The sequence below is a fragment of the Lonchura striata genome, chromosome 6 (assembly GCF_050655825.1).
Source record: "Lonchura striata isolate lonStrDom1 chromosome 6, ASM5065582v1, whole genome shotgun sequence".
Taxonomy (NCBI): Eukaryota; Metazoa; Chordata; class Aves; order Passeriformes; family Estrildidae; genus Lonchura; species Lonchura striata.
In genome coordinates this window covers 27,852,471-27,880,163 of record NC_140708.1, presented here as the reverse complement: position 1 = coordinate 27,880,163, position 27,693 = coordinate 27,852,471, and the positions used below count along the sequence as shown (strand labels likewise).

General features: G+C 49.9%; 3 protein-coding genes across 10 annotated transcripts in view; 1 reads left to right on the top strand and 2 right to left on the bottom strand.

The window, feature by feature from the left end:
* Positions 1–1,337: 1,337 nt before the first annotated feature.
* On the bottom strand, positions 1,338–12,556 carry POLL (DNA polymerase lambda). 5 transcript variants are annotated; one of them, XM_077784667.2, is made up of 9 exons: positions 12,421–12,556; positions 11,389–11,532; positions 10,834–11,131; positions 10,053–10,218; positions 7,227–7,550; positions 6,539–6,712; positions 5,551–5,679; positions 3,417–3,585; positions 1,338–3,114 (listed from the first exon to the last, which is right to left on the bottom strand). In XM_077784667.2, exons 2-9 carry the CDS (start codon positions 11,501–11,503, stop codon positions 2,750–2,752), a joined length of 1,740 nt encoding a protein of 579 aa, XP_077640793.1. In that variant the 5' UTR covers positions 11,504–11,532; positions 12,421–12,556; the 3' UTR covers positions 1,338–2,749. The 5 variants fall into 5 exon arrangements, with proteins under 5 accessions (XP_077640793.1, XP_077640794.1, XP_021391913.2 ...); XM_077784668.2 differs by having other exon boundaries at positions 10,834–11,128; XM_021536238.4 differs by having other exon boundaries at positions 11,389–11,507; positions 12,421–12,476.
* Positions 12,464–20,120, top strand: DPCD (deleted in primary ciliary dyskinesia homolog (mouse)). 2 transcript variants are annotated; one of them, XM_085582690.1, is made up of 6 exons: positions 12,464–12,595; positions 13,392–13,472; positions 14,065–14,189; positions 14,996–15,129; positions 18,711–18,813; positions 19,918–20,120. In XM_085582690.1, exons 2-6 carry the CDS (start codon positions 13,433–13,435, stop codon positions 20,020–20,022), a joined length of 507 nt encoding a protein of 168 aa, XP_085438816.1. In that variant the 5' UTR covers positions 12,464–12,595; positions 13,392–13,432; the 3' UTR covers positions 20,023–20,120. The 2 variants fall into 2 exon arrangements, with proteins under 2 accessions (XP_085438816.1, XP_021392043.1); XM_021536368.4 differs by lacking the exon at positions 12,464–12,595 and adding an exon at positions 13,070–13,142.
* Positions 20,121–21,730: 1,610 nt separating this feature from the next.
* Positions 21,731–27,693, bottom strand: part of FBXW4 (F-box and WD repeat domain containing 4) — a 60,244-nt gene continuing 54,281 nt past the window's right edge. For all 3 annotated transcript variants that reach the window (XM_021536371.4, XM_021536369.4, XM_085582689.1), the window contains 3 exons: positions 23,057–23,197; positions 22,763–22,904; positions 21,731–22,510 (listed from right to left, as the gene is read on the bottom strand). In XM_021536371.4, coding sequence (XP_021392046.2) covers positions 22,394–22,510; positions 22,763–22,904; positions 23,057–23,197 — 400 coding nt within the window. In that variant the 3' untranslated portion in view covers positions 21,731–22,393. The remainder of the gene's footprint in view (positions 22,511–22,762; positions 22,905–23,056; positions 23,198–27,693) is intronic.

Below are 27,693 nucleotides of genomic sequence, written 5' to 3'. Positions count from 1 at the left end.
ATCCATCTGTGGCCCACCTGGCTACAGTTAGCCACATGAGGGCCCTCTGCCCCCTTCAAAGCTGCTGGGCAGGGATTTGTGGGGTGGGAGAGGACAGACAGACATCAAGCTTATTCCCTCACAGAGCAGGGGACTGGTGGGATTTCTGCTCCAGGGGCCTCTACATGACACATGTATGCCACCCTCCCTGGCATTTCCCAAGGGATTGGGCACGAAGTCTTGCTCCTGTGGAGCCCTGGCCCCACACATCTCCAAGTCCAGCCTCTCCCTAAATAAAAGCAGGACAAACGGCAAGGTCAGGGGTTGTTGCAGCACCCCTTTGCTACCTGGGTGTGAGCTGTAGCCCTGGAGGAAGGGTGACAAAAGGACATGAGTTGGGGGCCAGCAGTCCCTATTTCCCATACCACTACTGATGTCTTCAGCACACGACCCCACTGAGAAGCAGCCCCAGCCCTCCAGGAAGAGCTTGCCCTGGCATCCAGTGCTTATCAAAGCACAAAGTTGAGCAGTCCTGCATTGTCCCTGTCTAAGCCCAGGCAGAAAATGGCCCGTGGCCTGTCAGACGTCAGGCAGCCTCCCCACCTAACCTCCCTGTGGGACAGGACTATCCCCTGGACAAGGCCAGATGTTGTGCTGCCCAGGCAAAGCTGGCTGACTGTAAGGATGGGGACCCCTTTTCCTGAGGAGTGGTCCCTGGGCTGCACAGCCCTCCTGAGGTCAAAGTGCTCTCCCTGGTCTGAGGCTGCCTCCCTTCTGCTCTTGGGTAACCCATCTCAGTTCTGGCTGCTTCTGCCTCAGCAGCCCTTGTCCTTCTCCAGCTTCTCCATCTCCCTTTCGACCCAATCATTCCTGCTGCTCATCTCCATGTGCACCCTTGGCTCCCAGGTTGTTCAGATTCCCCTTGGATAACCAAAGCATTTCCATGCTCAGGACTCTGAGCTGCTTTCCAGGCAGAGAACAGGAGACAGAACAGCAGCCAACTCTCACATGCCATACTGTTTGATGCATATGGAAAACCTGACAGCAATCTTTTCCTGACTCCACACCTGAAGAGCTCAGAGCCCAAGAGCTCAAGAATTCTGAGTCAGGGAACAGCCAATCCCAGCTCAGCCACGTGGCCAGCTGGATGCCAGGACAGAGGATGGTATGGGAGGATGGTGGCCAGCAGCTCCCTGCCTGAGAGCCAGAAGTCCTGGTCCAACAGTATGATATATCCACTGTGTGTTCTCCACCTCCACTGAAACCAGAGAAATGGACCAGCATAGGAGGAGCTCCTGATAAGCCACAGGAGGAAGTCCCAACAGTCACAGTGCAGAGAGCAAAAAGACAAATACCAATGGAAAAGAGAGAAGGGATTTATTTATTACACTTCAAATTTCAAAGCACCAAGACATGCCAAAAGACATTCACTTCCCTCAGATGTCCAGCAGAAAGGCTGGATTCACAAATGCCACTGCTGGGGTGTGGGCCACCCCAGCAAAGCCCCAGCCCTGCTGGTGCCCAGCAGTCACAGGAACTGTGCAAACCCACCTGGTTTGTGCCTGCTCTAGCAGCAAACATGCAGCTTTGTCCCTGTACGTGATGGGGCCAGATCCCCCAAGAGGGAGCAAGAGCCCCTGGGTCCTGGCACAGAACTGCCCACCTAGCACCTCTGCCAGGAGCAACCACTGCAATACTTGTAACAGACAGAACACTCAATGTCTCTGGGAAATTCATCTCCACAATATAATGTAGTCAATGGTTCCTGAGAAATAAAATTCACTCCCGTGGAACTGGTGGGACCAGCTACACGCACATGTATACACAAACACACACACACTTTCCCTGATCAAAGACCAGATGACTCCATGGCTTCCACACAAAAAAATGGGAAAAGGTTTTGCTTTGCCCCAGTTAGAACTTAACTATCTCCTTGTGTTTCTGTCTCCATACCTCCTACAGACAGACACACCCAGCGCTGCTGGGTTACATTCAGTGCTATTACATTCAAATCCCACCTGAGCACAGCTCCACAAGCTGTGAGCTCTGCTCCTCTCCTGCACCAAGGAGGTCTTGGGCCAGACCAGGGCTCTGAGTAAATCTGGAGGATCCTCAGAACACAAGGCTGGGAGCAAGTAGGTATAGCACCTCAGGTCCCTATGCCTCTTTCAAGGTTTAGCTGGCACCAGGGAAAGCTGGTGGCAGTAACAGCAGCTGGCCCTGTGCAATGGGACCCACCGAAGGACACATCAGCTCAGACATAAGGACACAGCAGCAGCACAGGTTAACCCCTTGAGACTCCTGCAGTAGCAGCTGCCAGCAGTAGTGAGGAAGGCCTGTCACAGAACTAAGCTAGACCTCTGCTACCTTCATTCACAGCTCAGAACAGAAATTTCAGAGCATCAGTGCTCAGATACAGAGGAAGATGCATCCCACTTCCTTTGTTCCCAAGCACTGTCAGGGGTTGGATCACAAGGTTCTGCAACCCAATTTTCCAAAGTTGGGGACAGCAGGATCAGGGTAGCTGATGGGCAGTGAGCCCTTTTGGTAGCAACACCAGGAAAGCACTTCCAGCGTGGTTCCAGCCCTCAGCCTCAGCTGAGGAAGCCACAGAGCTCTGCCCAGCAGCCAGGCCTCATGCTTGCAAGGAGCCCCAGTTTGCTGGGATATGTTCCTCAGCCTGCAGGCACCACAGAGCCTTTCCACCACTGGGGAAATCAAATCCTTCAAAACAGCAGCACAGCAGCAAGCCCAGGGTGACAAGCAGGCATCACCAGTCCCGTTCGGAGGGCTCCCGGTAAGGCAGCCCCAGCTGGATGAAGACATCTCTCTCGGTGGGCGTGGGCAGAGTATGGCCAGATGCCACCTTGGCACCCCCGGGGCCTCGCACCACGGCCGAGCTGAGCGCGTGCTCCGACAGGCTCATGCCCTTGGTCTTGGCCAGGGCGCGCATGGAGCGGTTGAAGTGAGCCGAGCCCGTGAAGTAGAGCAGGGCACAGGCGAACTCGCCGTACGGCACCACGATGATGTCCAGCCGGCGGTGCCGCTGCGCTGGCCCGGGCAGGCGGCACACGCCCAGGTACTTCTGCTGATCACCGTTGTCCTCCTGACTCACCAGGTCATCTGTAAGGAAGCCTGGGAAGAGAGAACAGGCCAAGAGGAGCTCAGTGGTAGACAGACACCTCTGTGCTGAACTCCCCGCTGCCCAGAGAGCAGCAGAGATGTCTCATAACCAGCTGTGGGATCCCAGGGATAACATGCTGAGCTGCAGCAATATTCTCTCCTTAAAGCTACAGTTGAACCAGGTCCAGGGACAGTAATTTTAAACGCTAATAAGATGTCCCATCCTTGGCAGAAGTGATCACCTGTCCTTCAATGAATGCCATCCAGCTCATTGCCTCCTCGCCATTCTAAGAGCAGCTTCCCCGCCCTCTTACCGCTCCTGCGGAGGCTGTTGAGCAGCTTGCTGAACACCCCACGGTGAGACTGCCCATCTGGGTGAGTGACAAGCACATCCACATCTCCACAGGTGGCCTTCCCCCGACGGTAGGAGCCACACGCAATACACACGAGGCCAGGCTTCAGGGCCAGGGCAGCTTGTCTGACCTTCGAGAAAGAGGGATGAGGAGTCAGAGGCCAGCCTCTTCATGCCCTTTCCATTGCAGCAGCAAAGGATCTCGTGCCTGCCTTGAGGCCTATCCTGCATCTCTAGAGTCTGCATACACTTGGCAGGCATGGCACACTGAAGAAGGCTGGCCTGCTGTCAGGGGAGGAGTGAGCCAGAGAGGCCTCCACCCAGTCCTGCAAACATCCTGCACAATGCCACACCATATAGTGATCAACAGTCAGCTCTTGGGAGCACTGGGTTGGGACAAGCAGGAATATGAAGGGGCAAAGTACTGCACAAGCTTTCAGAGCCTTTAGTTTCTGAGATGGCATGAGAGAAGAGGTTTTTCAGCTGTCCTACAAGCACAAGGCTCACTAGCTCTGCCCACAAAGCAAATCAGTTCAACAGATGATAGTCACAGGCCGTTTCAAAAACAGGCATGGGCTCGTGATGTCTCCCCAGCAGGATCCAACACAGCAGAAAATCTGTGTGTAGTCCTTGGAGTTCACTCCTGGAAGGAGCTCTGCCTCTGCAGGAGAGCTCGGCTTCCAGACCCATAAAAAACACAATTGTCCCAGCATTTTAAACCAAAGGGATGCCAAAATGCTGCTGCCAGCAATCAAACACATAATAAGAACTTCCCCTATTACAGTCTTCTCCAAGCTGGATCCCCACTCCTGTTTTGTGCAGACAGTGCTAACTCTGATGGCTTCATTCACCACATGTTTAAAAAAGGCTCCCAAGTCCCTGACAGGCCTAAAGTATTTTTGGCCTGATTGTGCCAATCACCCTGCTGGCAGCAAATAATGAGGGGCTCAGCAATTCCTAGTGATGGGGCCATCACAGAGGCTGGGGTTCAGCAAGGCAGTGTCCCTGCCCACAGCCCCTTGTCACTCTTGGGGATCATCCTTCATTAGCAAGAGATAAACCCATTAACCTTTGCCCCAAAGGTGCTCCAAGAAGCCACAAGCCTTTCTCATGCGGAGCAAGCCCTCCTCTGGTGTTTTTGCCCCCCTTCTGGCTTTAAATGAAGATTTCTAGAAAACTCCCAGCCCCACCCGAGAGCCTAAAAGCTCCTCAGATCTCACTGTGACAGGCAGCACAGACAGTGACTAATCCCTCATTTTCTCTCCAGGGCCTGGATCAGAGGTGTGTGCGTGTGTATGGAGGGAAGCACAGTAATCCCATCAAGATAACAATAGACCCACTCCCAAGAGCCAGCTCCTCAGCCCAGCCTGCCTGGGAAAGGGACCACTCACCACCAAAATGGCTAATCCGGCACACAGGACTGACACCCCAGCAGGAGCCTGGCAGGAAGGTATTCTTCATGGCCAGGCCCTGTGGCCGAGTGACAGGGTCACACTGGCTGCTGCTTCCATGGTGACTGGAGAGCACAGGGGTAGCAATGACGGTGTGTCCCCCAAGCTCTCTGCTCACATTAGGGTACACTGGCTTAGCACCCCGTAGTCATGGAGTGCCACAGCATTCTACAGCAAGCAGCACTCGTTTGCAGCCTGGATCCCCTTTGCTTCCACCAAGGATATCCACTCTCTGTTCTCTAACTGACAACTAGATCACAAGGTGCTCACAGCTTCCTTTGAAGAAGCAGCACCAGGGACACCTCAGCTGAAAGTAAACATTCCAGACATGATGAGAGGCAAGGAAGCAGAGCTAGGAACCTGCTTATCCCACCATGCCACATGCAGCCTTCTTCAAAGCAGTGTGTAGGACTGACCCCTGTGAAGTATCCTCCTCCTTGCCAGGCACTCAGACTGAACTTTCTTATGCAGCAAGGTAGGGGCCTTGTGTGTGCATGCCCAAAAAGGGTCCCCCAAGCACTGACCCCCCTCAGAGGAGAGGCTGAAGAGCTCAGCTATAACACAAGGGCTATTTTCACAGAGTGTACCTTCCTGTCATGTCCCAGCAGGTACTGCACTCTGAGGGCCTTAAGCCAAGCTACTCACAGTCTGCTCTATTTCTGCAGCTTCCTCCCGAGGCATGCGCTCCAGGAAATCCGTGTAGTGCTTCAGCCCCACAGCCTGCTGCCTGGTCAGAGTGGCCTTGGTGTGGATGTCATCCAGTGTCCGGAAACCCTAGTGCAGACCACGTGCTGACATTCAGACATCTACCAAGACTTTGCTCTTCACATACTTTCCACCAAGATTTGGGAAGACTGTATTTAGCCTGCCTCAATTTCAGGCCAAGTCACAGCTTCTGAGATCACATGTAAAGAACACTTTAAAACCTGGTTCCTAGAAGAAGGGATTTAGGCAATTGCACTATCCATGCACACCTCTAATCTCCACCTCCTCTCACAGAAGGCTACTGCTCTTAAGAACAACACCCACAACATCCCAATGAGGGAAAAGCTGACAGCATGAACACAAATGTATTTTTAAGACAGTCAAGAATCCAGTCACAAACCAAACACTACAGGAAACCAGGCTTCATTAGCTCATGTTCAGAAGATGAACTGCTTTTAAAGAAGGAACCCACCCGGTGGACTGGGCTGCTCCTGTTGGCACAATTATTTCAACCTGATTCTTGTAGCTTCCAGAAATGATGAATGGCTACTCTGACAGCTACAGGTCAACAGCCAGCAATTTCATCAGGAGCTCTCATGGCCAAGATGCCCTGATTCAAGCCTGGCTCTCAGCAACATCAATGCCATGACTAGCATGACATGAGCTCCAAGAAGTGATGCTAGAACAGCAGCAGCATTCTTCTTCCCCACATCTTTGTCCTTTACCTGCCCCAGCACAACTAAAGTCTCAGCTGGGTGCTGAGACACAATGGGACCCAACCTCATAGTTCCTCCCAAAAAACCCCAGATTTAAATCTTACCTGTAAGTATTGGCAACTAAAACCTATTTGTGAAAGTAATTCTCTTACACTCAGCAGCAGCCTTCAAACCACAACCTGAGAGCCTCTTGTACAAGGCACTGGACTTACCTGCTGGTACCACATCTGAGCTGTCTTGACCCCTGCTCCCCAGATGTTGGAAAATAACTCCAGCACAGGCACACTCTCACTGATGTGATCCAGCTTGCGCAGGTGCCCACTCTCCAAGATCTCCAGGATCTTCTCTGCCATCCGCTTCCCAATCCCAGGGATTTTACAGGCTTCCTAGAAAGAAACCAGAGCTACTACTGGAAAAGCAAAGATCACAGACAAGCTGGGGAGCTGCTACTGACTCAGAGCCTGGTTATTCATTTGATGAGTAAAGGGTAAGTGGTAGGACTAGTCCTGCCTGATGGTCTCCTCTCTAGCCCAGGCTTACCTTGGCTGATCAATTCAAGGGAAAAGGACAAGCCTGCAGAATGGGATTGAAACATGAACACACCGAACTGCTGGACTGCCACAGCCCCTAAGACTCATATACATTTCATTCTACATATTATCACTTTCAATGGCCAGTTGCTGTTAATGAAGAGGAAAGTGAAAATGACCCCTGCATTGTGTCTAAGGAAGGCATTTATCTTGAGAGTGTCCACATTTGGACACCCTAAAAGGCTCAGATTCCATTTTTCTACTCTTCTGCAAACACTGTGTGTGGTCAATAATTCTCAACTTGCACTTGCTATGCAACTTCCACCGAAGGTCTATCTCCCTGCTCCACTCCCCCGGGGAGGTGTTTTACCTGGTAGGAGGTGACTGGCTTGTGGTAGCTCTTGAGTGCATTGATTGCTTTGGAGTAGCCCAGAGCTCTCCACTTGTCCCCCTGGACAGAGTAAGCCTTTGCCAGCACTTCCAGCTTCTCTGTGATGCATTGGTTGTGATTTTCCTTCTTGGTGTTGGAAGACTGGGCACAAACCCACTTGCTGGGAGGCTGGGCCACTGTGTAAGAGCTGTCACTGATCTCCTCTGATGATTTCACAGGGTAGTGGCCAGAAATCAATGCTTCCAGATCTCCCTGGGTGACACCAGCATCTTCTCCTTCACTGTCTTCATCATCAGAGTATTTCTTTAGGGAAAGATCAGAAAGCAGCCATGTGAGAATAAGTGCATGCCTCATATATCCCCTTGGCACAAGCTACTTCTGAGATTAGGAAGCCAAAGCACTAACCACCCTCCTTCCTGGGCATGCCACGCTCCAATTGCCACCTCTAGAAGTGGCTGGTTATATGCACACCACAGTTCCTCACACCTCAAGCTACACATGCACATCTCACACTGCACAGGAGACTATACTGCTGTCTACCTGTGATTCAAGCCCCTAACTGAGGTAAGACACTGAGTAAGTGAGCAACTGCTGCCAGCAGCAAGGTATGACAATGCCAAAATCCCTGGCTGGCAGAGATGCTGACTCCCTATTCCCACTGGGAAACCTTTAGCTCGTCTGGTGGCAGCATAGGCACATCTCTCACATTCAGACTCAGCAAACTTCTACCCCATGACAGCAGATAGGCACTGAACTTTGTTTTCAGTTTACAGACACAAAAATCTTAACAAAAGTAGTAAATTTAAACCCCCTCATTTTCCCCATGGCTATCTGCAAGAGAAAAGGGGGAGGAAGGAATGACACAAAGGACTCCACATTCCTCAGTGACAGAAGAAAGAACCAATGTATGCATTTGCTGATACCCTCAGCATTAAGATGCCTCTGTGTAGACTTAAGAAACAATGAGCCTCAGCTTCAGGTAATGAACAAAAGGGGATAGAAGTGGAAAGCTGCACAGAGACTATTTGTAGACTGCTTTGCTCACTGATCATCTCCCCTGATGTATAAACAGATAGTCTATGAAGATCCAAGAGCTTCTGTGTTGTGGAAGTAACTCTGAATGATGCAGGGTTGTTTGAGATCAGTCCAGCAATTACATGCAGCACACCATGCTCTGTTATGAGTTTCGGCAGAGTGTGAGCCTAAGTAAGAGCCACATCCTTACAACCTCTGGTTCTGCTGGCTGAGGAGGTAGAAGGTCTGGAGACACACAGATGGGATGTGTTTTGCAGTTTAGTTTTGTAACTCTGAAAACTGGGTAAGATTGAAGAGTTGATAGACTTAATCAGTTTGTCTTGAAATGCAACTCCCTTGAGACGCTCTTCTCTCTAAGGGCAGCAAAGCCTCAGAAGGCTCAGATAAGTCAATAAGCCCCTTAAAAGCATATAAAGGAGCATGCTAGCCCTTCACAGCACAGACAACTCTGCAGCTGGAGCTGGAAGTAATTCCCATCCTCTTGGCCAGCAGTGTCACAGAGGTGAAACAGCCCTTAAACTCTCTACACTTCATCAGCAAAGCTGATGGACTCTTTACAACCACATGTGCAAAACCAACTAGTAGCAACAGGCTACTTCGGAGGGAGACAGGCAGCCTGGGGTGACAGCTCTGGGCTCACAGAGAGTAACTGGCACTGCTTACAGAGGCTGCCTTGCAGAGAACTACTGCATCTAGATGCCAGTCAAAAAGTGGTTGCTAGTCTGACTGCAACAGGATCTCCTCACAGGATTTTACATCCAAAGGCAGAACTCCCAGATTAGTCTCTGTTTAGTACAAAAAACTGACACCCATCATCTCCTGGAGAAAAAAAAGACATCCACCCAAGCTAGAAAAGACACTGTGCTTTAAAGCTACTTCTAAACAAAGTTTCAGCTTTATTGTTGTAGCTGGGTCTCAAGTGGTTGGTATTGTCTTTAAAGCATATCCCACTCGTCCCCAAGTCACACAGATCTAAGCTTGGGACAAGGGACTTTACTGAAATGTCCATAAATGTGGCTTTTGTGCCCTCAGTGAGCTGCCAGGTAGAGAGCAATTGCAGGCTTTGGGTAACAAAATTTTGGACTGTGTTGCAAAACAGATGCCAGCAGTACAAGGCAGCTGCTGGGGATATCTGAGGTAACTTTGCTACAGATAGATCTGAATGACATGAATGCCCAAGAAAAATTCAGCAAATCTGAGCAAAAATACAGAGAAAGGCAGGAAAGCTAACAGCAGGCCACAGAAGCTGACTCACGGCAGAAGCCACTAATAACCCAACACAGATATTTTAAGAACACCTCCACGATCCTTCTGGTAGCAACCTGATCCACTGTACAAACATGTGTCTGAACAGGGTGTTTGCCAAGGAGTGGAGAACTGGTCCATATGACTCAGGCAGGAACATGGGATGAAATATCAGAGACAACTTCCTGAAAAGAAGATATTCTCAGACAGGGAATATTCCTCAAAAGGACATAAGTGAGTATATATAAGTAAGTAGTGAGCCTTGGCCTTATCAGAGCACCAGGACTGTTTCAGCTGGAAATGTTGATTTAACAGTTTAGGGGTGCTGTTTCTATTCTTAACACCTAAAAAGGACAAAGAGTAGCAGTAATCATGTCCACAGGCTGAGTCTGGCTCACTGAACATCCAAACACTTTCCCTTCACTGAGAAAATCTCACATGGTATCCTTCAGGGATGCTCTTAGCCAGGAAAAGCAGCATGCAGATCTGCTCACAAGGAGATTGGTCTGTGCAGGAAAGTCTCACCTCAGCCAGTTGCTGCTGCCCAAGGGTGCCCAAGCCTCGCTGTGAGGAATCCTCCACCTGGGATTCAGTACTCTGTTTTGATGCTCCCTCCTCTGCTGGCGGCTGGATTTTTTCTCTGTCCGGGATCTGTTGCTGTTCTTTCTGCAATTCCTCTTCCTCCAGGTACCTGCCATGGACCAGATGTCTCAGTACAGCAGAAGGAGGACTTCTCAACCCCCAGAAGTTTGACCAAGAAATCCTTCTGCATGTTTTGGGATGGACCAAACAACCCACATGAATTGTACTCTCTCAGATCACAGATTAATTACTCTGGTTTTAGCTCAACTCCCCAGTTAACATCTACCTTGCTGACCTGCAACTTCCACTCCTACCTACCTCACTCTTAGACTCTCTCTTCAAAACATTGCCAAAACATTCTGATCCTAATCTGTGCCTGCTGCTCCATTCTTAATTTCCTCTTGTGCCTAGTTTCCAATTTCTTTCTACCTTTCATCTGCAATAAGTAGGAAACAGTATTTAATTATCTGTATTTTTAAGAGACAACTGGTTATCACTGATGTGTCAGGAAGAGGTGTCTTTAGCACCTGTGACAAGTGACAGGACTTCTGGTGGTACTTCTGGGCCCTATTACATGTTTTGCTACCACACAGAACTTTGAATCATGCTCACAGGAGCTGCAAGGAGTTGCAGTCCAAGATTTTGAGCAGAGGTCAAATTGTAGTGCTGTACAGTTCAGGATAGGGGAAATGCAGGGAGGAATGGCAGTGTGGCATTTGCATACCTGTGAGGGATAAAGACACCATAGCCAGCAGTACTCAGCAGCTTCTGGTCCCTAATGCAAGCACTAAGCCAGGCTGCCTTCACCAGCTGCAGCCCCGGGCGCAGCTTGGTCAATCTGAGGAGCCGAAAGGCGCGCTCACAGTCCATGTCCTCAGCCACAATGACGTGTGACACCTCCGAGGAGAGCTGCCTGTGAACGACACCCCCGTTCTGGACGATCTGCCTGCGGAAGATCTCGGCCCTGGTCTGCCCAATGCCGGCTTGCAACACGTAGGCGATGACTGGTTTCAGCCACTCTGCTGAGGAAAGCACAGGGGCACAGTGACAAGAGAAAGTGCCCCAGCCCAGCAGGGCTACGTCTTTCACACAGGACTTGATGGCACCAGCCTTGGCAGGCAGTCTTTGGGGGGCTCCAGCTGGACACACCAAACCAAACTGGCCATGACCACTACAGAAAGCACACTGAAAGCCAGAAAAAGCCTTTGGAGAATAGCCCTTGCAGTTAACACATTGGGTGTAAGTATTGTATCCCACATCATAGGGACACAGGACTTACCCTCAGGTATCTCTGTTCCTTCCTCTTTCGAGATCTTTGGAGGGATGCTTTTCTCCGAGTCATCCCTCACCTTCTTCCTCTTGGGAAAGGCTTTGACAATGCCTTGTGGCTCCATAGGCCTGGTGGGAAGGTTAGCAGCAATTGCTAAATACAAATAAGAAAGAGCAAGGTTGCTTAGATCTTACCTAACCACAACTCAAGATTCACTCATATTGCTCACTGTCTGTTGTTTTGAAGTTCTTTGTTGTTGCCTTTCAAAAATGCTCAGCCTTGAGGGAGGCAACCAGAATCAAGAATTGCAGCCCACAAGGTCAGAAAAACCAAAGTCAGAAAGCCACTTAAGTTAACCCTACCTGAATGTCTTAGAAACCTCTACAGCTGAGTTCTTACAATAGAAAGCATTCAACTACTTTAACATTTTAGAGCTCCTATCTGCTCAGCCTAAAGAAGCAAACACTTCTCCTGCCAGGACTGAAATCCAGTCACCTGTGAGACAAAACACTGACTGACACCAAGTGTTTCACACAGCCACAAGAAGAAAACTCCCATCTTGACTTCATCTGGAAATAGCAAATTACTGAAGATTAACTAGCCAAATTCAATGTGGGTACAGCTAGCTTTACCATGACAAGCCTTACAAATGCAAACTTTGGAGCTTGAACTACCAGGACACAAGGAAGCTCAGTTTTTTGTAGCCCAAACAAGCTCTGTTTATATAACTGTATATCCCAGCAGGCCCTTCCATGTGGCTGCAGCACTGAGTACACACCAGCTTGGTTTTCCCGTCTGTGCAGCACTCCGTGTTTCTCTCAGAACTCTCACATACAGTCCACCACAAACCTATCCTACCGAACCCGGAAAAGCTGGGAATGGTCCCATCGGGCCATGGCTTCCTGCTATGGTCGCCTTCTCATCTGAGCACTACATATAATCCTCTGAAGACCAATGCAGAGCGCCACTCAAGCCCTCACTTCTGTGAGTAAGAGTTCAGCTCCATGAGAGCAGAAATCCTGCTACATTTCTAAAACTCACCTTCGCCGAAACGTTTCAGTTTTCAGGACGTTTTGACAAAAAAAAAAAAAAAAAAAAAAAAAAAAAAAAGAAAGAAAGAAAGAAAGAAAGAAAGAAAGTCCTCTGGAAACAGTAATCTTTTCTATTAGACAGAGAAAAAGCCCACAGGAAAGCCTGCCGAGGCTCTGGTGCCCAGGTACGTTGCGGGTCTCGGAGGTGTTTTAACTCCCACAAACCACAGCGCACCAAACCTGCCTCGCCAGCCTCCTCGGGCCGCCCAGGTTTCAAGGCCACCAGCTCGGGGCTGGCAGCACCCACAGCCTCGGGGACAAGCGCGGCCCCGCAGGCCTCGCGGCCGTGCCGGGGAGCTGAGGGGAGGCAGAGCCGGGAGGGCCCGGCCGGAGCGCGGGCGGGCAGGGCCCCGGGCGGCGCGGGAGGGCCCGAGGAGCGCGGGAGGCCCCGGGCGGCGCGGGAGGGCCCGGGGAGCGCGGGAGAACCCCGGGGAGCGCGGGAGAACCCCGGGGCCGCGCGGGAGGGCCCGGGCCGCGCGGGAGAACCCCGGGGAGCGCGGGAGAACCCCGGGGCCGCGCGGGAGAACCCCGGGGCCGCGCGCAGCCGGAAGCGCGGCCGGGCGCGCGCGCGGAAGTTTCCGCGTTGCCGCGGCGACGGCGCGGCCGCCATGGCGGTGCCGAGCTGGCTGGAGCGGCTGCGGGCGGCCGGCAAGACGGCGCTGGTGCAGGACGGTAACCGCGGGGTCAGGGTCGGGATTGCCCCCGGCGCGGGGTGCGGGGTGGTCCTGCAGCCAGCGGGCGCGGAGGGGAGCGCTCCTGGGCACAGCCCCGCACCCCGGGCAGGGCCGCGGGGAAGGACACAAGGCCATCAACGCGGGCAGTGGGATGGGGTCCCGGACAATGGGATAGAGCCCCAGACAGTGGGACAGAGTCCTACACCCAGGGGTGTCCCGTTTCTTCTCACACCTGCCTTGCCTCTAGGGAAACGGAAGATCCACTATTTGTTCGAGGATGGGAAGGAGATGGCCGAAGAGTACGACATTAAGACTGGCCAGTTAATAAGTAAGTGGTGCTCTGCAGGGCAGTGGGTTTGTAGCCTCAGGGCTGGGATGTTGAGATGGACCACCTGGTCAGGAACAAATCATCCCTGCCTACTCTGGGAGACAGCCATGTCTGTAGCAGAATTTTGTAGGGACAGAAGGAGGGTCCAGCTTGCAGCCAGGGTTCTCTGACTTTGCTTTAGTCCAGGATTTCCCATCTGTCACAACATGGATGGACTAGATGGGATTGCCATCACAGTTGCCAGGCACCAAGTCTGTACCACATGAAGGGCTGAAATATGCTTTTTGGTGGCTTCTGCTACTGCAAACAAAGTGTTGTTTATGGCTCTTGTCCAAAACCACATCAGCTGCAGCACAGCACCTGTCACAACCCCACCATGGCTTCAGCACCAAGTAGCAAAAAAGAGGCACTCAGCACAGAATTTCTGACCTAGGAATAGGCCAACTAGCAGATCAACTCATACCAAAGTCAAAATTACTGGAATTAAGATATGTATATTCATATCATCTCAGTGTGCTGGGCAGCTTTTGCAGTCAGTTGCTGGAGTTCTTAGAGAGCAGAAGAATGAAAACACTTCTTCTCTCTTCCCCAGGTAGAAAATGGCGAGAGAAGAACACCCTTGGGGGCACCGGCAAGTGGCAGGTGGAAGTGGGAGAGCCGACCTCGCCACTCCTGGGAGCACTGGAGTCAGAGCTTATAACAGAGAGCAGTTCAAATGTATGTAAGGGTCTGCAGGTACCACTGCACCTAAAACTACCTTGTCTTGTGCTTACAGCAGTAGTTGGTAGAGCACAGGTCACCAAGAGATGGCCCTAATGCACCCAGCACGGTGCTACAAATCACCTCAAAACTGCAGGGCTGAGGAGAAAGAAGGCACAGCTTAGGTTTTTTAGGAGTCTTGTTCAAGAGATTTGTCATTTCCTTAAGTAAAGAAACTTTACTGCTGTGTTGGCGAACTACTATCCTGTCTTGAAAGAGCAGGGTGACAGGAATGCCAGTGCCAGGACAAGTCAGGGTGGAAAACAAAGGTGATAGCAATGAAAGGTGGCAGTGCATAGCAGGCTGCTCCCTGACAGGGCACAGCTTGGTTCATCTTCGCACCCCTTTAGCTGAGGGCGCAGCTGTTTTAGTCTCTCATTATCTTTTCAGAAGCTGTGCTTCTGAAACACAAGCACAGCTCTGCACCATAAATTTGGGCAGAGCTAGGACTGAATCCACCAGGTTCCTAGAGCAGGCAGAGCTCAGTATTTGGTTGTCTGTGAGGAAGAGGCCCCTGTAGCCCTGTACTGCAAGGCTTCCCCACTGAACACTTTCAGCCTCCTGCAAGCAGTGCCCTGGGCCACAGCAGAGCAGCCCTAGCTGTAGGAAAGTGATGCTCAGGCAGCTTCTTGGGTTACTACCTAATGCTCTGGTGTGAAAGAATAGCTGTTTCCATGTGGGGTCTCACAAGGTAGTACAGGAAGGAGACAGGGAGGAGAAGAGACAGCTGGAGAGGCCTTGCTAAAGGTACTTGTTTGCTGTAGCCTATCTTCATGAGGAAGGATACCCTGAGCAGCTTCCAGTGGCGGATCCGTAACCTTCCCTACCCCAAAGAGGTCTACAGCGTCTCCGTGGAGGAGGAGCAGCGCTGCTGCGTCGTCCGGACCACCAACAAGAAGTCAGTAAGGACAGCACTGCCGGTGCTGACAGTCCCTGGGGGTGGGCTGGCACAGGGAGCAGGCTAGTGATTGCACAGGGGGCTGTCCCCTCTTCTGTCCCCAGTGTGCAAGGGCTGAGGGGCCTCACCTTGCAGCACGTCTCCTGCTGCCCAATTTCCACTCCCCACTGCCTCAGACACAAGTAGGGCCCCCCAAGCTCTGCATTGGCCATTGCAAATTCATCTTGGCTCCTGTAGGGTGGTGCTTGCGCTGTTCAGATGTCACTTTCTTAGAAAAATAAAGTAAAAGCCTTGCAGACCTCTTGAAGTTAGAACATTCCATTTTCTCCCTCTGATTTAGTCACTGCATCTCATAATGCTGTAGGATTCAACATGGATAGCAAAGTTGTGGGCACCCAAACAAATCTCCCTGCATAAACATGTCTGATAGTCACAATGCCAGTGATGTGATCTGGAGGTAGCAAGCAAAAAAGACAGATTGAATCTGGAAAAGAAGCACCACGGCGTTCTGCCAAGAGAGATTTGAGATGGGAGGAAGAAAATGGAAAATGCTGTTACAGCCACATCTTGTAGTGTGTCAATACATGGCATCTCACATGGAATGAAACACACACTGTGTCCCAAAGCATGTACAGCCTCAGATAAGCCAAGATAAGCTGTAGTATAGGGAAGTGAGTGCACGGAACGAGCCTTGGGAGCACAAGGGAAGGTGATGGAAGTGGCTGTAGGTGGTGCTGTCGGCACAGAACTGCGGCCCCTCTGCTGCCGAGGACTTCGCGGCACACGGGAGTCTCCTGGCAAAAGGCTGCTGGAGCTCTGCACATCAGCATACCTGGCGGCTCAAAACCAGAAGGCTGGGAAAATGGAAGTTAACCCATAGAAACAGCAAGTAATTACAGCTCTAATACAGAAATATGTTGGCCCAAATGCGCACAGAGGGATTCACAGAACAGTGGTGCTTTAGTAGGGAGATCCATGTAGCAAAAGATGAATGAGATTCCCATCAGCCACACATGGATATCCATGGAGCTAGGACAGGAATGGACTACTTGATCCTAAATCCAAGCACATACTGTCACAGACAGGCTTATCTACTCCCAGGCCTACTGATAGCAGTGTGTATGTGGGAACTTCCTGCATAGATGCCATAAGGTTATGATGTAGCACTGAGGCTTTACCTACACCCTACCTGACTTCTGGCTTTTTTGTGGCTCTCAGGAGAGTCTTCCATGAGCAGCTGACACTTGTTCTCTCACAGACTAATACCAGAGGACCCAAGAGCAAATCATGGCCTGTGTCTGACAGTTAATGACTTTTAGAATTAAAGCTGAAAGCCACTTCACTGAGGACAAGAATGACGTTGCTGTCAGTAGGGAGCAGGGACAGACACCAGCACTAGCACACTTAGTACAGGCTCCAGGATATCTTAGATCATTTCTCCTGGGTCTCGGCCAGGGCAAGACACCACTCAGCAACTAATTCCAAGATAGCAACAACAGCATGGAATCCACAGAGTGCACATCACTATGAGAGAGAAAGGAAGCCTCGGAGCCTCTCCAACCCTTGGAAGTTAGCCATGCTGCTTCTGAGCAGCAGAGCTGTGCTGACCGCCAGCCAGAGGCACAAGTAACAGGATGGGCTGCCAAGTCACTACTGAGTAGCTCAGCTCTAAATTCTCAGCATACCAGTAGCAGTTTTCCCTATGGGCTAACAAAAAGTGGGTTTCCAGTAGGAAAATAACAGAGATGATTTCACATACATACTGTGGATCTCGGGCCAGGACTTGGGCTTAGAGTGTAATACTGCCCCTTGGCCATAGGGTGAGAGGAGAGGGCAGAGAATCAATCAGCCTCCATCGGCTGGGATAACCACCCATCAGCTACCTCCCCAGCCCAGACAGGAGCTCTTCACTTCCACCAGTCACTCTGTTCCCTCTGGCCACGGCAAGGGCTGCTCAAGTGGGATTTGCTTAAAACCTCTTGCTGTAAAATAAATCCATTAAACTGAACTCTAAAAACAAACCTAGAAAGCCACCTCCCCAAACGCCAAACCTGATTCAATTATTGTAGTGAGAGGCAGTGGTAATGTTAGGAGGAGGAGGGGTTGGCAAAGCAGATCTGGTTTCCTTTGATCTTGTCACAGATTTTAGTTTGAGGCCAGCCAAAGCCATTCTTCTCCTCTTCTCCTTAGTCCTGGGGCAGCAGAATGCTGCTGTTTCATTGATGACTCCCAAGGCCCTTTGAAACAGTGGGTTTTTTTCTTGTGTACTGCTTTTTTTTTTGTCTAATCGGTAAGAAGTTAACACTTCCTTAACATGTCTTTGTGTTCATCTAATCTCTGCTGTTTAACCTTTGACATCTCCCTTATTATCCATGTCTGCCACCTTTTCCAAATACCGACAGCAGTGACAACACAGAACGGTTTGAGCCCTGCGGTAACAAGCCATGTACATTCCTCCCACTGCACCGGGAAAGCCATTTGCCCTTTGTAGCTGTTTTCACCGTGACTTGGAAAATAAACTGCAGTTTGGACAGAGGTAGCTAGAGAGGCCAAGCCTCACACACAGCCAGCTGAATTGAGAACCATCCCTCATGGTAGCAGCCACTGCTTATTCCCACTTTCTCCAGGCACCTCAGTACCAGTTAGAGGCCAATTCCTTGGAGAGGATTTCCCACAAGAGTGTTGGAAGAGACTAAGAATCCAGCCATGCCTCTAGGTGGGCATAGGACCACAAGCCCAGTGTATTTGGTGTAGCCCCAGAGAGAAGCAGTAGATGCAGAGCAAGTAATGCCAAGCACAGAAGATCTCAGGCAAACACAGACATAGGTCTACAGGGTTCTGGCTCCAAAGTCTTAGGAAATCTCTTGGCTGGCAAAAACCTCTCTGTTGGATATGAGAGGTTATTGGAAGACTGGGATAGAAACCAGGAAAGGAACAACTAGGAGAGCTGTAAGTGCAGAGGAGCACCACAGCCACCATGCAGGAGATGCTGCATGGAGATGCTGCAGAGCAGAGGCTTAGGTGATTGTGGGCAGTTACAACTGGAGATCTGTGCCCAGGGTATGCATGAGCACCACTGTGCCACCAAAACAAGAAGCTACCTAGGAAATACAGCAAGAAGTTAAAAAGAGGGGTTTAGGAAGGATTGCATCACAGTAAATCATATGGCACAAGAGCTTTGACAGCTATTTTGACAAAAGCTGAAGGAAGCTGTTACTTAGAGGGAATAAGAGGCCATGAGCAGGGAAAAGACAAGGAACACCTTGGTAGGGCTGAGTAGTCTAACCATAGCTGGCACTACACATACAGGCAAGCTGGAGGAACCAAGCCTGCTGTCACACATCAAAGCTCTTCAGGACTTAGCCAGCCCTGGTTTCCAGTTTGGAGGTTTGTTTCTAGTGCTCCTGCTAACCTGGGGGCACCGGCAGGTACACAACATGGCATAAGGGCCTTTTGCCAACCCTGAGAGGTCTGTTGTCCTCATGTACACTTTGCAGACCAGCAGTCTGTGTCTCAGCACTCCGTTAGTGGCAGAATAGAAACCCCATCTTGCTTATTTCTGTCTCCTCTCTCATTTGTAGGTACTATAAAAAGTTCTCTATTCCTGATCTGGACCGATACCACCTCCCCTTGGATGCAGCTGCCCTGAGCTTCACTCATGCCAACAACACCCTGATCATCACGGTGAGGTTTTAACCATGCAGATCAGCACTCTTTATGTCCACAAAGACACTAAAGTTCTTACACGTGGGGAAATGAGTCTGAGCTGAGAGTCACCCATGCAGCTCCTTCGCTGTCACAGAGTCGGTGGGAGTTTCAGATTACACTGGGCATGCTGACATTAGCCTAGAGATCCCCAGTGGCAGGAGAGGCCCTGCTTGCTGCTCAAGGTGACATACAGGTGTAAGAATGTCTATCATGCCCTCTTTTCCATGTATTCCCTCCCTCACACCTGAGCAAGCCTCCACTCTCAGTGACACTAAATTTCTCTTGTCTCAGAGCATAAAAGCCCAAGAATCTGCTGCACTTTGAGGTCTCGGAGTCTTAAAACAGAATAATAAAAAAAATAACCACCTGTTGCTTTGTGTCAAAGAGGGAACACTTCCACACAAATGGTGGAAGCAAGAGACTAGCAACATGGACATACACTTTTTGTTGCAAGGAGCAGACAGATGCTTTGAGCAACAGGTGTTTGCCTTATTCAGTGCAGAAGTCAGCTACACAGAGGATACACCCTCCATGAGAAACCTGGTAGCAGACCTGGGCTGCACGTGCAGAGGAAATAGGCCAAGAGGAGGAGCACCCTGAGTCCTCCTGAGCTTCTGTTTGCTACTGGCCAAACTTTGCAAAAAGCACCTGCATCCACCACTAAGCTGCAGCTGGGTGAGAGGCCTCTGAGGGGAAGACAGAGGATCTGCAACTCTTACTTCTCTCTGCATTAAAAAAACCCCATATTTTATATAAAGCACTTGTGAGCATATGGTCAGTGAGGACAGCAAGGATCTGCTTGCCAGGATATTCCAGAGGGGTTGGTGGGGGCCAGGATTCCACACCTAACTGGAAAGTTTTACTTGCACTGTAAAAGACACTCCCGAACTTGGTAAATGTGCTTGGTGCTTGATAGCACCACCTCTTGAAACAGGCTTCAGAGGCTGCTGGTAATGACAAGGCCTCCCTTGGCAGGAGGGCCCTTGCTGGGCTGGCAGCAACAGGTTGCAGTGGGTCTGCTTGGAGCAAAGGCTGAACAGGAGTTCAGGAGTGCTAAGGGCATTTCTCTCTGTCCTACAGTACCAGAAGCCAAAGGAGATCCTGGCTGCAGAAGAGCAGCTGCAGAAGGAGCTGAAAAAGATAAAGGCAGCTAACAGTGGGGATGGAGACTGTAAGACCCAGTAGGCAGTGGCTGCTAAGAGGTTGAAGTAAGGAGCAGCTCTCTGGCACAGCTTCATGGTATTTATTTTGCCTTATCTAATAAAAACGTTGTTGTTAATAGAGACATTTGGAGGAATCTGTAAACTCGGGAAGACGGCAAGGCAGGTGACCTGCCTGCTGCCTGGCCTGCCGATTTATGCTGACATTTCATAAAACCATAGAATGGTTTGTGTTGGAAAGGACCTTAAAGATCATCCAATTCTAACCTCCCTGTCATGGGCAGGGACACCTTCCGCTAGAACAGATTGCTCAAAGCCCTACCCAACCTGGCCTGGAATGTTTCCAGGGATGGAGTGATCCTTCTATGAATTGTGGGAAGCTGTAGTGTGCAAAGGAAGCATACCACATCCACAACCAGCAGCCCTGTCCCCATCCAACATGACACCTTGGGAATTTCCCATCTGCCACCATTGCTGAAGGCAGTAATGTTTGGAAAACAAGAACTCCTTCCTCACATCCATTACTTGCCTGGGATGTGCTGGAAGCAGCTCCCTCCTGTGCAGTTATGCGGCTCCTCCATGCAGTCAGAAGGATGCTCTGGTGACTTTGGAATCTCTGCAAACAGCATCCATGTTTAGACTGAGTGGGCACAGCCTATGAAACAGGGTAAAGAGGAAGACATGCAGCTTCTTCCTTAGTGCCAGCCATCCACAACATGACAGGGCTGTGCAGAGGGCAGAAACCAATGTGCAGCTGCCTCCATGTGCCTGGCAGGGAGGGGAAGCAGTGGCTGGCCACCTAAGGAGCAGTAGCTGCCCACCCTTCTGTGAAGGCACAAACATGGACCATTGCAAACCTCACTGCACAGGGACAGCCCCAACAGTGCTGCTTCACCAACTTCTCCAACAGCCATCCCCTTGCTTAGATTTCTGAATGTTGCTCCATCACAGTTCATATTTGAACAGTTACTATGCAAGCCTATCCCTACCTTCAAGTGAGCTGCTCATGGGCTCCTAACATAGCTCCCCTGATGAGGCTGCTTTCACACCATGATAATTCCTTAAGAGTCTGGGGCTCCAGCAAACATATTCCTCCAATCCTTGTGCATCACAAGGGAAGAGCAGCCTCTTGACAGTGGAAATGAACGTACCAAGTTCTAACAAAACACCACGCTGAGTGGCTCACCCTAGGAGTGCTCTTAGTTTGTGATAAAAACCTCTCCTCTACCTATCCAGGACACCCAAACTCAACCAAATAGGGCCTCCACACTTCTTTCCCCAAGGAGGGCCAGACCCCAGACACCACTCACAGCACATTATCCACATCCAATCACACAGCACAGAGCATGCTGAAAGCTATGGTTTTTCAGAGACCCACGTCAGGTTCAGAAGGATGACACAAAAAGGAGCAGAGCCCACTTGAATGTGTCTACAGGATCCCAGTAAATCACATCCAGCTGTTCATACTAGTCTGATTTGCTGCTTCATTGTGCAGATACCAAATGAGTCACAGATCCTACTTTTTGAATTCTTGTTTGAAAAAGTGACAGGAGATCCAAGCTCCCAGGAACTGCCTTCATTGCAGCAATATCACAGGGTCTATCCCCAGAGAGAGATCTATTAGACATGGAAATCAGCATCTGAAAATAGGTCCAACCTCCCCCACCCACCCAGGCCCCTGCAATCAGCAGGTAACATCACAGCTCCTTCAGAACTTGAAAGAAAACATACAATCTCTTTTGTTTCCTTTCAGTTTTATTTAGCAAAACATGACCATTTCAGCCCTGCCAAGTGCATAGCCTGACCTGACGGCCAACTTGGGGAGGCACACTGAAAACAGGGCTGGCTCTGCCTTTTAGCTCAATTGCTGCTCTTGGATGTGAAGGACAACACAAGCAGCTGTCAGAACAGCAAGTTAAGGAGAAAGGTGGGCCTTGCTCCAGGCACCTTTCCCTTCCACCAAATCAGTTCACCCCACACACAGCCTAGTCTTGTTTCACATGCTTAGAGCTTGGCTGATCTCAAACTGACCAGCACACAGCTGATGGGGCATCCTGGCTCAATTTGCCCCTTAAATGATGTATCCACAGGAAAAAAAAAAAAAAAAAAAACAACAAAGGAAAAAGGAAAAGAAAAAAGGAACACATTTAATAAAACAATTCCTGACTTGCATAAAATAAAAAGGGTAAAGGACAATTGGCCTATTATTTTCATTAACAGGCAGGTAAGGTTGAGAAAGTTTGGCCCTTTCTGCACTCTTCATTGTGGCTTTCTGGCAGGCAAAAAAGTCCTTTCAGAAGCCTTGTGGGCCTTTCTCACCTCTCCTGCCCTGCAATTCCCTGAGCCATGTGTCAGCTCTGCTGAGTTGGGGTCACCAGAAGCAGCTGTGGTGTCCTTCACGAGGCTGTGAAGTCCAGGACGTGCAGGGCTGATGCCAGGGCAGCGTACAGGTGGGTGGTACTGAAACGGAGGCAGTACACTGGGCTGCTGGTGGGTGAAGACAGGTGAAAGCTCTGCAAAAAACAGGACAATCAACCTTTCAGAAACAAGGTCAGGCCAAAGATGCTGGCTGGTGTTACAGATCCAAAGGCTGAGATGTCTGAGAAAGCAGGTTTTCCCTACATATAGGTTAGGTTTGCCGTGGTGGACTAGCCCCAAAGACAGCCCAGCAGCCCCTCTATCTTCTTCCCACAAGGCATGCACACTGGGCTGCCAGAAAACAACTGAGAAGCTCTGCTGCTGCTCAAACTCTCACTGGTGCTCACCTGCAGGCACCGAGTCTGCCGCTTATCCCAGAGGCGCACCACGCCGTAGTAGGAAGAGCCACTGGCAATCATATAGTTCTTATCACTCCTTATGCAGTACAGGGCACTGTCATGGGGCTCTTCCCACTCCTGGACACACTTCCTGCAAGGACAACACAAACCAGAGCAGGGCTGAGCCTCCTCCATCCACTCTGCCTGAAGGAACTAATTCAGTGCGAGCTGAGTTCCCAGACGCTGCACAAGGACAGTGCAGGAGCCTTCCGTGGGCCCCAGACACCAGCAGGGCAGGCTCACCTGGTGCTGGTCCGTATGTCCCAGTAGCGGATGTAGGTGTCATACCCACAGGAAAGGAGAAGGGAGGGCGTTTCGTAGAACACATCCAGGACTCCAGCTCCACGATGGAAGTCGGTCCCTAAACAGGTCAACAGCTGACCACTGCAATGAAACACATTAGGGGAAGAGTCATTCAGAGCAAAAAGCCCTTCCAGTTCAGCTGGCCGGAGCACAGATGGTGTCACAGAAGCCCTCCAGATCTCATTTCTGTGATATAACAGAATACAAAAGCCCACACAGTTTTCCTCTCCCACCCCCAGCTTCTGCTACTTGTTGGCCACTAACCATGAAGGGTCATGAAGGGTGACCAGCAGGAGTCCCAGCTGAAAGAGGAAGAGCCAAGGTACAGATGCAGCTGACCCCCAGCAGAATGGGATCCTGTTCCCTGGGAGAAGGGACCAGTATTCTGAATTATACAGCTCCAGTTCCATAGCAGACAACTCCCATCTTAGTCAGACTCCAAATAGTCTGCAAGAGCCATTTACATGTTCAATCCAATCCCATACTCTGTCCTTCAAAATACTGTCCCACTGGGGTATTTTCCTAGATCTTTGACACACAGCACAGATCCACAGGCATATCAGACTTTCCCAACCCAGTCTGTCATGGCTGCTCTCCTCAACCCCCTCCTGTTATACCACATTCTACAAATACCATATCTGGGGCTGAACGTGATAGGTCAAAAGCAACCACCCCAATGATCAATCATCTGGAGATGACCTCCCAAAGGCTAGATTTTTCTCCTTTTTTTGATCCTTTCTTCCTTTTTAATTCCTTGCCTGCATTGAAAGAGCAAAGCAAGATCTCCATGAAGCTCTATACTGAATGCTTTCTGGTAGTATCACTGTGTTGCTTGTTTATATGCAGAAGCAGCAGCTCACCTAGTGGATGGTGCCTGGTGAGGTCCCAGCCTGCCAGACTTCAAGAAGAAGCTTGATCTTCTTCCTTGGGTCACACGAAATTGCATCAGGTGCATGGCATAACCTGTCCCAGTGTCATTGCTCTGGCTGCAGCAGCCGGTAGTATTCAGACAGGACAGACTCCTGAGAATGGAGTGGGCAATCTGCCCAGCTTCTTGATATGGCCACCTATTGCAAACCCTCCTTTTTTCCTTCTCCTCCTCACACTCTCTGCATCAAAAATGCTGGACACAATAAAACCTGAGGCACCTGCTTTTAAAACTCTGCTGCATGGCCACCCCTCACCAACAGCCTCCTGGTTCTCAGGACAATGAAGCAGTCCTGAAAGCCAACAGCACGGATCCCGCAGTGGGGTCACTCTCAGCATCTCCCTCCATTATTTTGTTACATTCTGCTCCTTGATCCAGCATCACACAGTTCTGAGGCACATCGCCAAATGCCTTAATTCTGTCTGTAATCTGGGCTAAAGCCCTCGTCGGGGGATAAAGACCACACAAAAGGAGAAATAGAGTCCTGGGAGATGTTAAAACAAGTAAACACCTTTGTGTCAGGAGAGAGAAATCGCTGATAAAGCAGATTAGCGCCTCGAGCCCTGGTGTCCCCAGATCAGAAGGCGAGCCCTGGCCGATCTTTGCAGCCAGCACGCTTCTATGATCACAGAGCTGGCGGCATGCTGGGGCCAGCCTGTTTCCCCACAGTCACTCTCCAAAGAGCAGATTATGTAGAATAACAATTTCTTTGTGGCTGTGTAATTCCCTCCGTGACCGTGGCTGTGGGCAGCTACATTGGACCTTGATGCCAGGGCCCTAGCAACCATTTAGAGAGGCCAACTAGCCCTAGCAATGGCCCCCCCATGCAAACCTCTCGGACAAGCTTTAACATCAAGTGCATGAATTAATCCCCCCCAACACGAATCCAGGGGTGCTGGCTTATTGGACTTTGTGTTTCTCCAGGCAAGGAATCGAGGGGATTCCAGGCTTCAGTCCTTTGCAACCTTCTCACAATACATTAACCCTTGGAAGGTTACTTGTAAACCAACCCAGCAGCAATTCTGCACCTGTCTGTGGGTTGAGAGGTTGAACCACTCATGGTTTGAGCACTGTGAGAAAGAGCAATGGGGTTTGGTTGGCACAGATGGGTCATCAGATCTACAGTGGAGAGAGACATGGATGGACATGAGTGCTCTGGCACTCCCCCCACCCTTCCAAGCACACAGATCCCCTCCATCTGCCATTCTGCAAAGCCAGCAGGACAAATGGATATGCACACAGCCCTTATCAAGGCTTCTGCAGAACTTTCTTCATCCTACAAGATATATGTGTAGCCCAGAGTTGTAAGACACACAACAGAGGTATGAGGAGGAGTCAGCTGCTCTCCCAGACAAGAATCCTTGGATGACCTGTGAGATGCATAAGAGGCCAGGCTGCCCAAACTGACAGACTCTTCTGCCAGTTGCTCAGGCAGGAGCAAGGAGTTATTCCCAAGAGGTGAGCTACCCCAGGAAGCTCTAAGCAGCACCAGCAGCTTGGACCCTGAGCACCACTCAGGTTCTTCACTCCCATTGCTTCTCCATGCCTTCACACCTCACTGCAGTGGCACCCAAGCACTTCAACAGTCACACCAGTTTTCCTCCCTCTGCTTACATTTCCATCCCAGGCAACAAAAATTAAAGAAAAGGCAACAAAACAAAAGGAAGCAGAAAAGAACTGGCTTTTCTCTGTAGGCATAAAATCACCACAGATACTTGCAACCTACTACAGCAAAGTAAACCTTGCTTTGCTGGTTTGGTAATCAGTTCAGTTCTCCTGGCCCAAGAACAGGTCAGCCAAAGCAGCTCTCAGGTGGGATCAGCAGCCCTTGGACACAGGAGCAGCTCTCTGGCAATTTACAGAGGCAATGTGGTAGTTGCTACAGTGAAGCATTTACCCATCTGGCACCAGGGGCAAATTTACTGTGCTGTACACTGGGGACACAAACAAAACACAGATGTGTTCTGGCATGGGCACACTTAAGGTGAAAAAGATGCAGAAAAGATTAGTATTTCCCCTTTATTCAGCAGATTAAGGTGTCTCTGGACAGCTGTCACCATGCCAGACTAGCTCTATGTGCCTGCAGCATACACAGCCATGCTGAGCCCATGCTAGGAAGGGAATTCTACCACCACAACTCTTCCAGTCTTGGGATCACAAGTTAGTGCCCACAAATTGTCCACTCTTGGTTATCCCAAATAATCCCTTCCCTAAAACCTCATACCTGAACAGCTCCCCCCTTTCCTCTGAGCAAAAGCCACAGTTAATCCTCAATAACCCATAAAGGATCAAGATAACCCATGAACAGGCAACAGAATAGCAGCAGCTACACCAGCATATCGCAAATGGTTTCTAACAACTTAGAGGGACAAAAGATACCTACTCCATGAGGGACAGAAAGAGATGGCATAGCTATCTTGGACCTTTTTACCAGCATCAGTCAAACAGAGCAGGAAACAGCCACTTTCTTTCATTTGTGGCCCTTTTTTCACCTAAACACCTTTCAAATCCCAGGAAGGCTGATCCTCAGTGCTTCAGAGGCCCTGTCCTGTTACAGGCTGTGAAGATTAGTCAGGAAGTGTCTGTGAAGGCCAAGTGAGCCCAAACATGGAAGAGGCACACCATCTCCCCACCCTGCCATTGCTCTCCAGCAGTAGCAAGTAGCTGTTTTGCTCCCAGGTCTTCTTCAGGCAAGCCAGGTAGTTACCTGTGCAGATGGTTGGAGCTTTGCTTGTCTTTGTACTGAACAGCCTGGGCCAGACAGTGCCCACGTTCAGTCCCAGTGCTGGGTGGCACCAACAGAAACAACTCTGCACCAGAGGAGCTCCATGAGGCAGAATCACAAATATGACAGCACAAGTTTTCTGGAAAGACCACTCTAGAGCAAAAAGCTCTCAATTTCAGCACTTTAACCACAAACTACCTGGGCCAATGCAGCACCTACAAAGACACAAGTAAGCCTTGAGTGATGAGGAATCTCGTAATATTCCTAATTTTTCATACTTCCTGTTAAGCATCTAGACAGACGGAATAATATTGGCAATAATCCAGTATCAGCCCATAAGGAACAGAGCCAGAACAAATCCAGCAGCCTATTTAATCCCTAGTATAGAAAAGCTGTATTGGCACTAGACACCGGACTCCTTGGTAATAGAACAAGATGTTTAACCAAGTCAACATGCCTGTTAAATATATCCAACTGATGAGTTCAAAAATGAAAGGCATTTTGTTCAGACACTATAGAGAATCCTTTGATCCATCTCAATCAATTTCCAAGTTCTTCAAGACCTTTAAAAATTACTCTTAAAATCAGGTATTTATTCAAGATTTCCATATTTCAATCTTTCCTTTCATGCTAAAAATCTAGCCATGAGCACAGTTCTCCTGATACCTCCAGAAGACAGGCAACGTGGAAGAAAAGTGAAGAAACAGTCTGGTTTCTTTAAGTTCTTGTTATTTTTTAAAAAACAGCTTCAAGTTCTATTCCTTCTCAATCACTAATATGAAGACAAATTAAGATCAGTCATGGCAGAGCCCAAATGCTTACTTCCCAGATAACACATGGGATGTTGCTTCACCAAGTTAAAGTTATATACAGCCTCCTAAGCCACTGCAACTATTTGTGTGGCCATAAAAGCTCAGGATCTCC

Coding starts and splice junctions, on each gene's coding strand:
- DPCD (XM_021536368.4), top strand. CDS start 13,079: ATGGCGGTGCCGAGCTGGCTGGAGCGGCTGCGGGCGGCCGGCAAGACG. Junction 13,473..14,064: donor TAAGACTGGCCAGTTAATAA/GTAAGTGGTGCT, acceptor TCTCTTCCCCAG/GTAGAAAATGGCGAGAGAAG. Junction 18,814..19,917: donor ACAACACCCTGATCATCACG/GTGAGGTTTTAA, acceptor TCTGTCCTACAG/TACCAGAAGCCAAAGGAGAT.
- POLL (XM_077784667.2), bottom strand. CDS start 11,503: ATGGAGCCACAAGGCATTGTCAAAGCCTTTCCCAAGAGGAAGAAGGTG. Junction 11,132..11,388: donor AGGAACAGAGATACCTGAGG/GTAAGTCCTGTG, acceptor TGCTTTCCTCAG/CAGAGTGGCTGAAACCAGTC. Junction 5,680..6,538: donor CTCAGATGTGGTACCAGCAG/GTAAGTCCAGTG, acceptor GGTCTGCACTAG/GGTTTCCGGACACTGGATGA.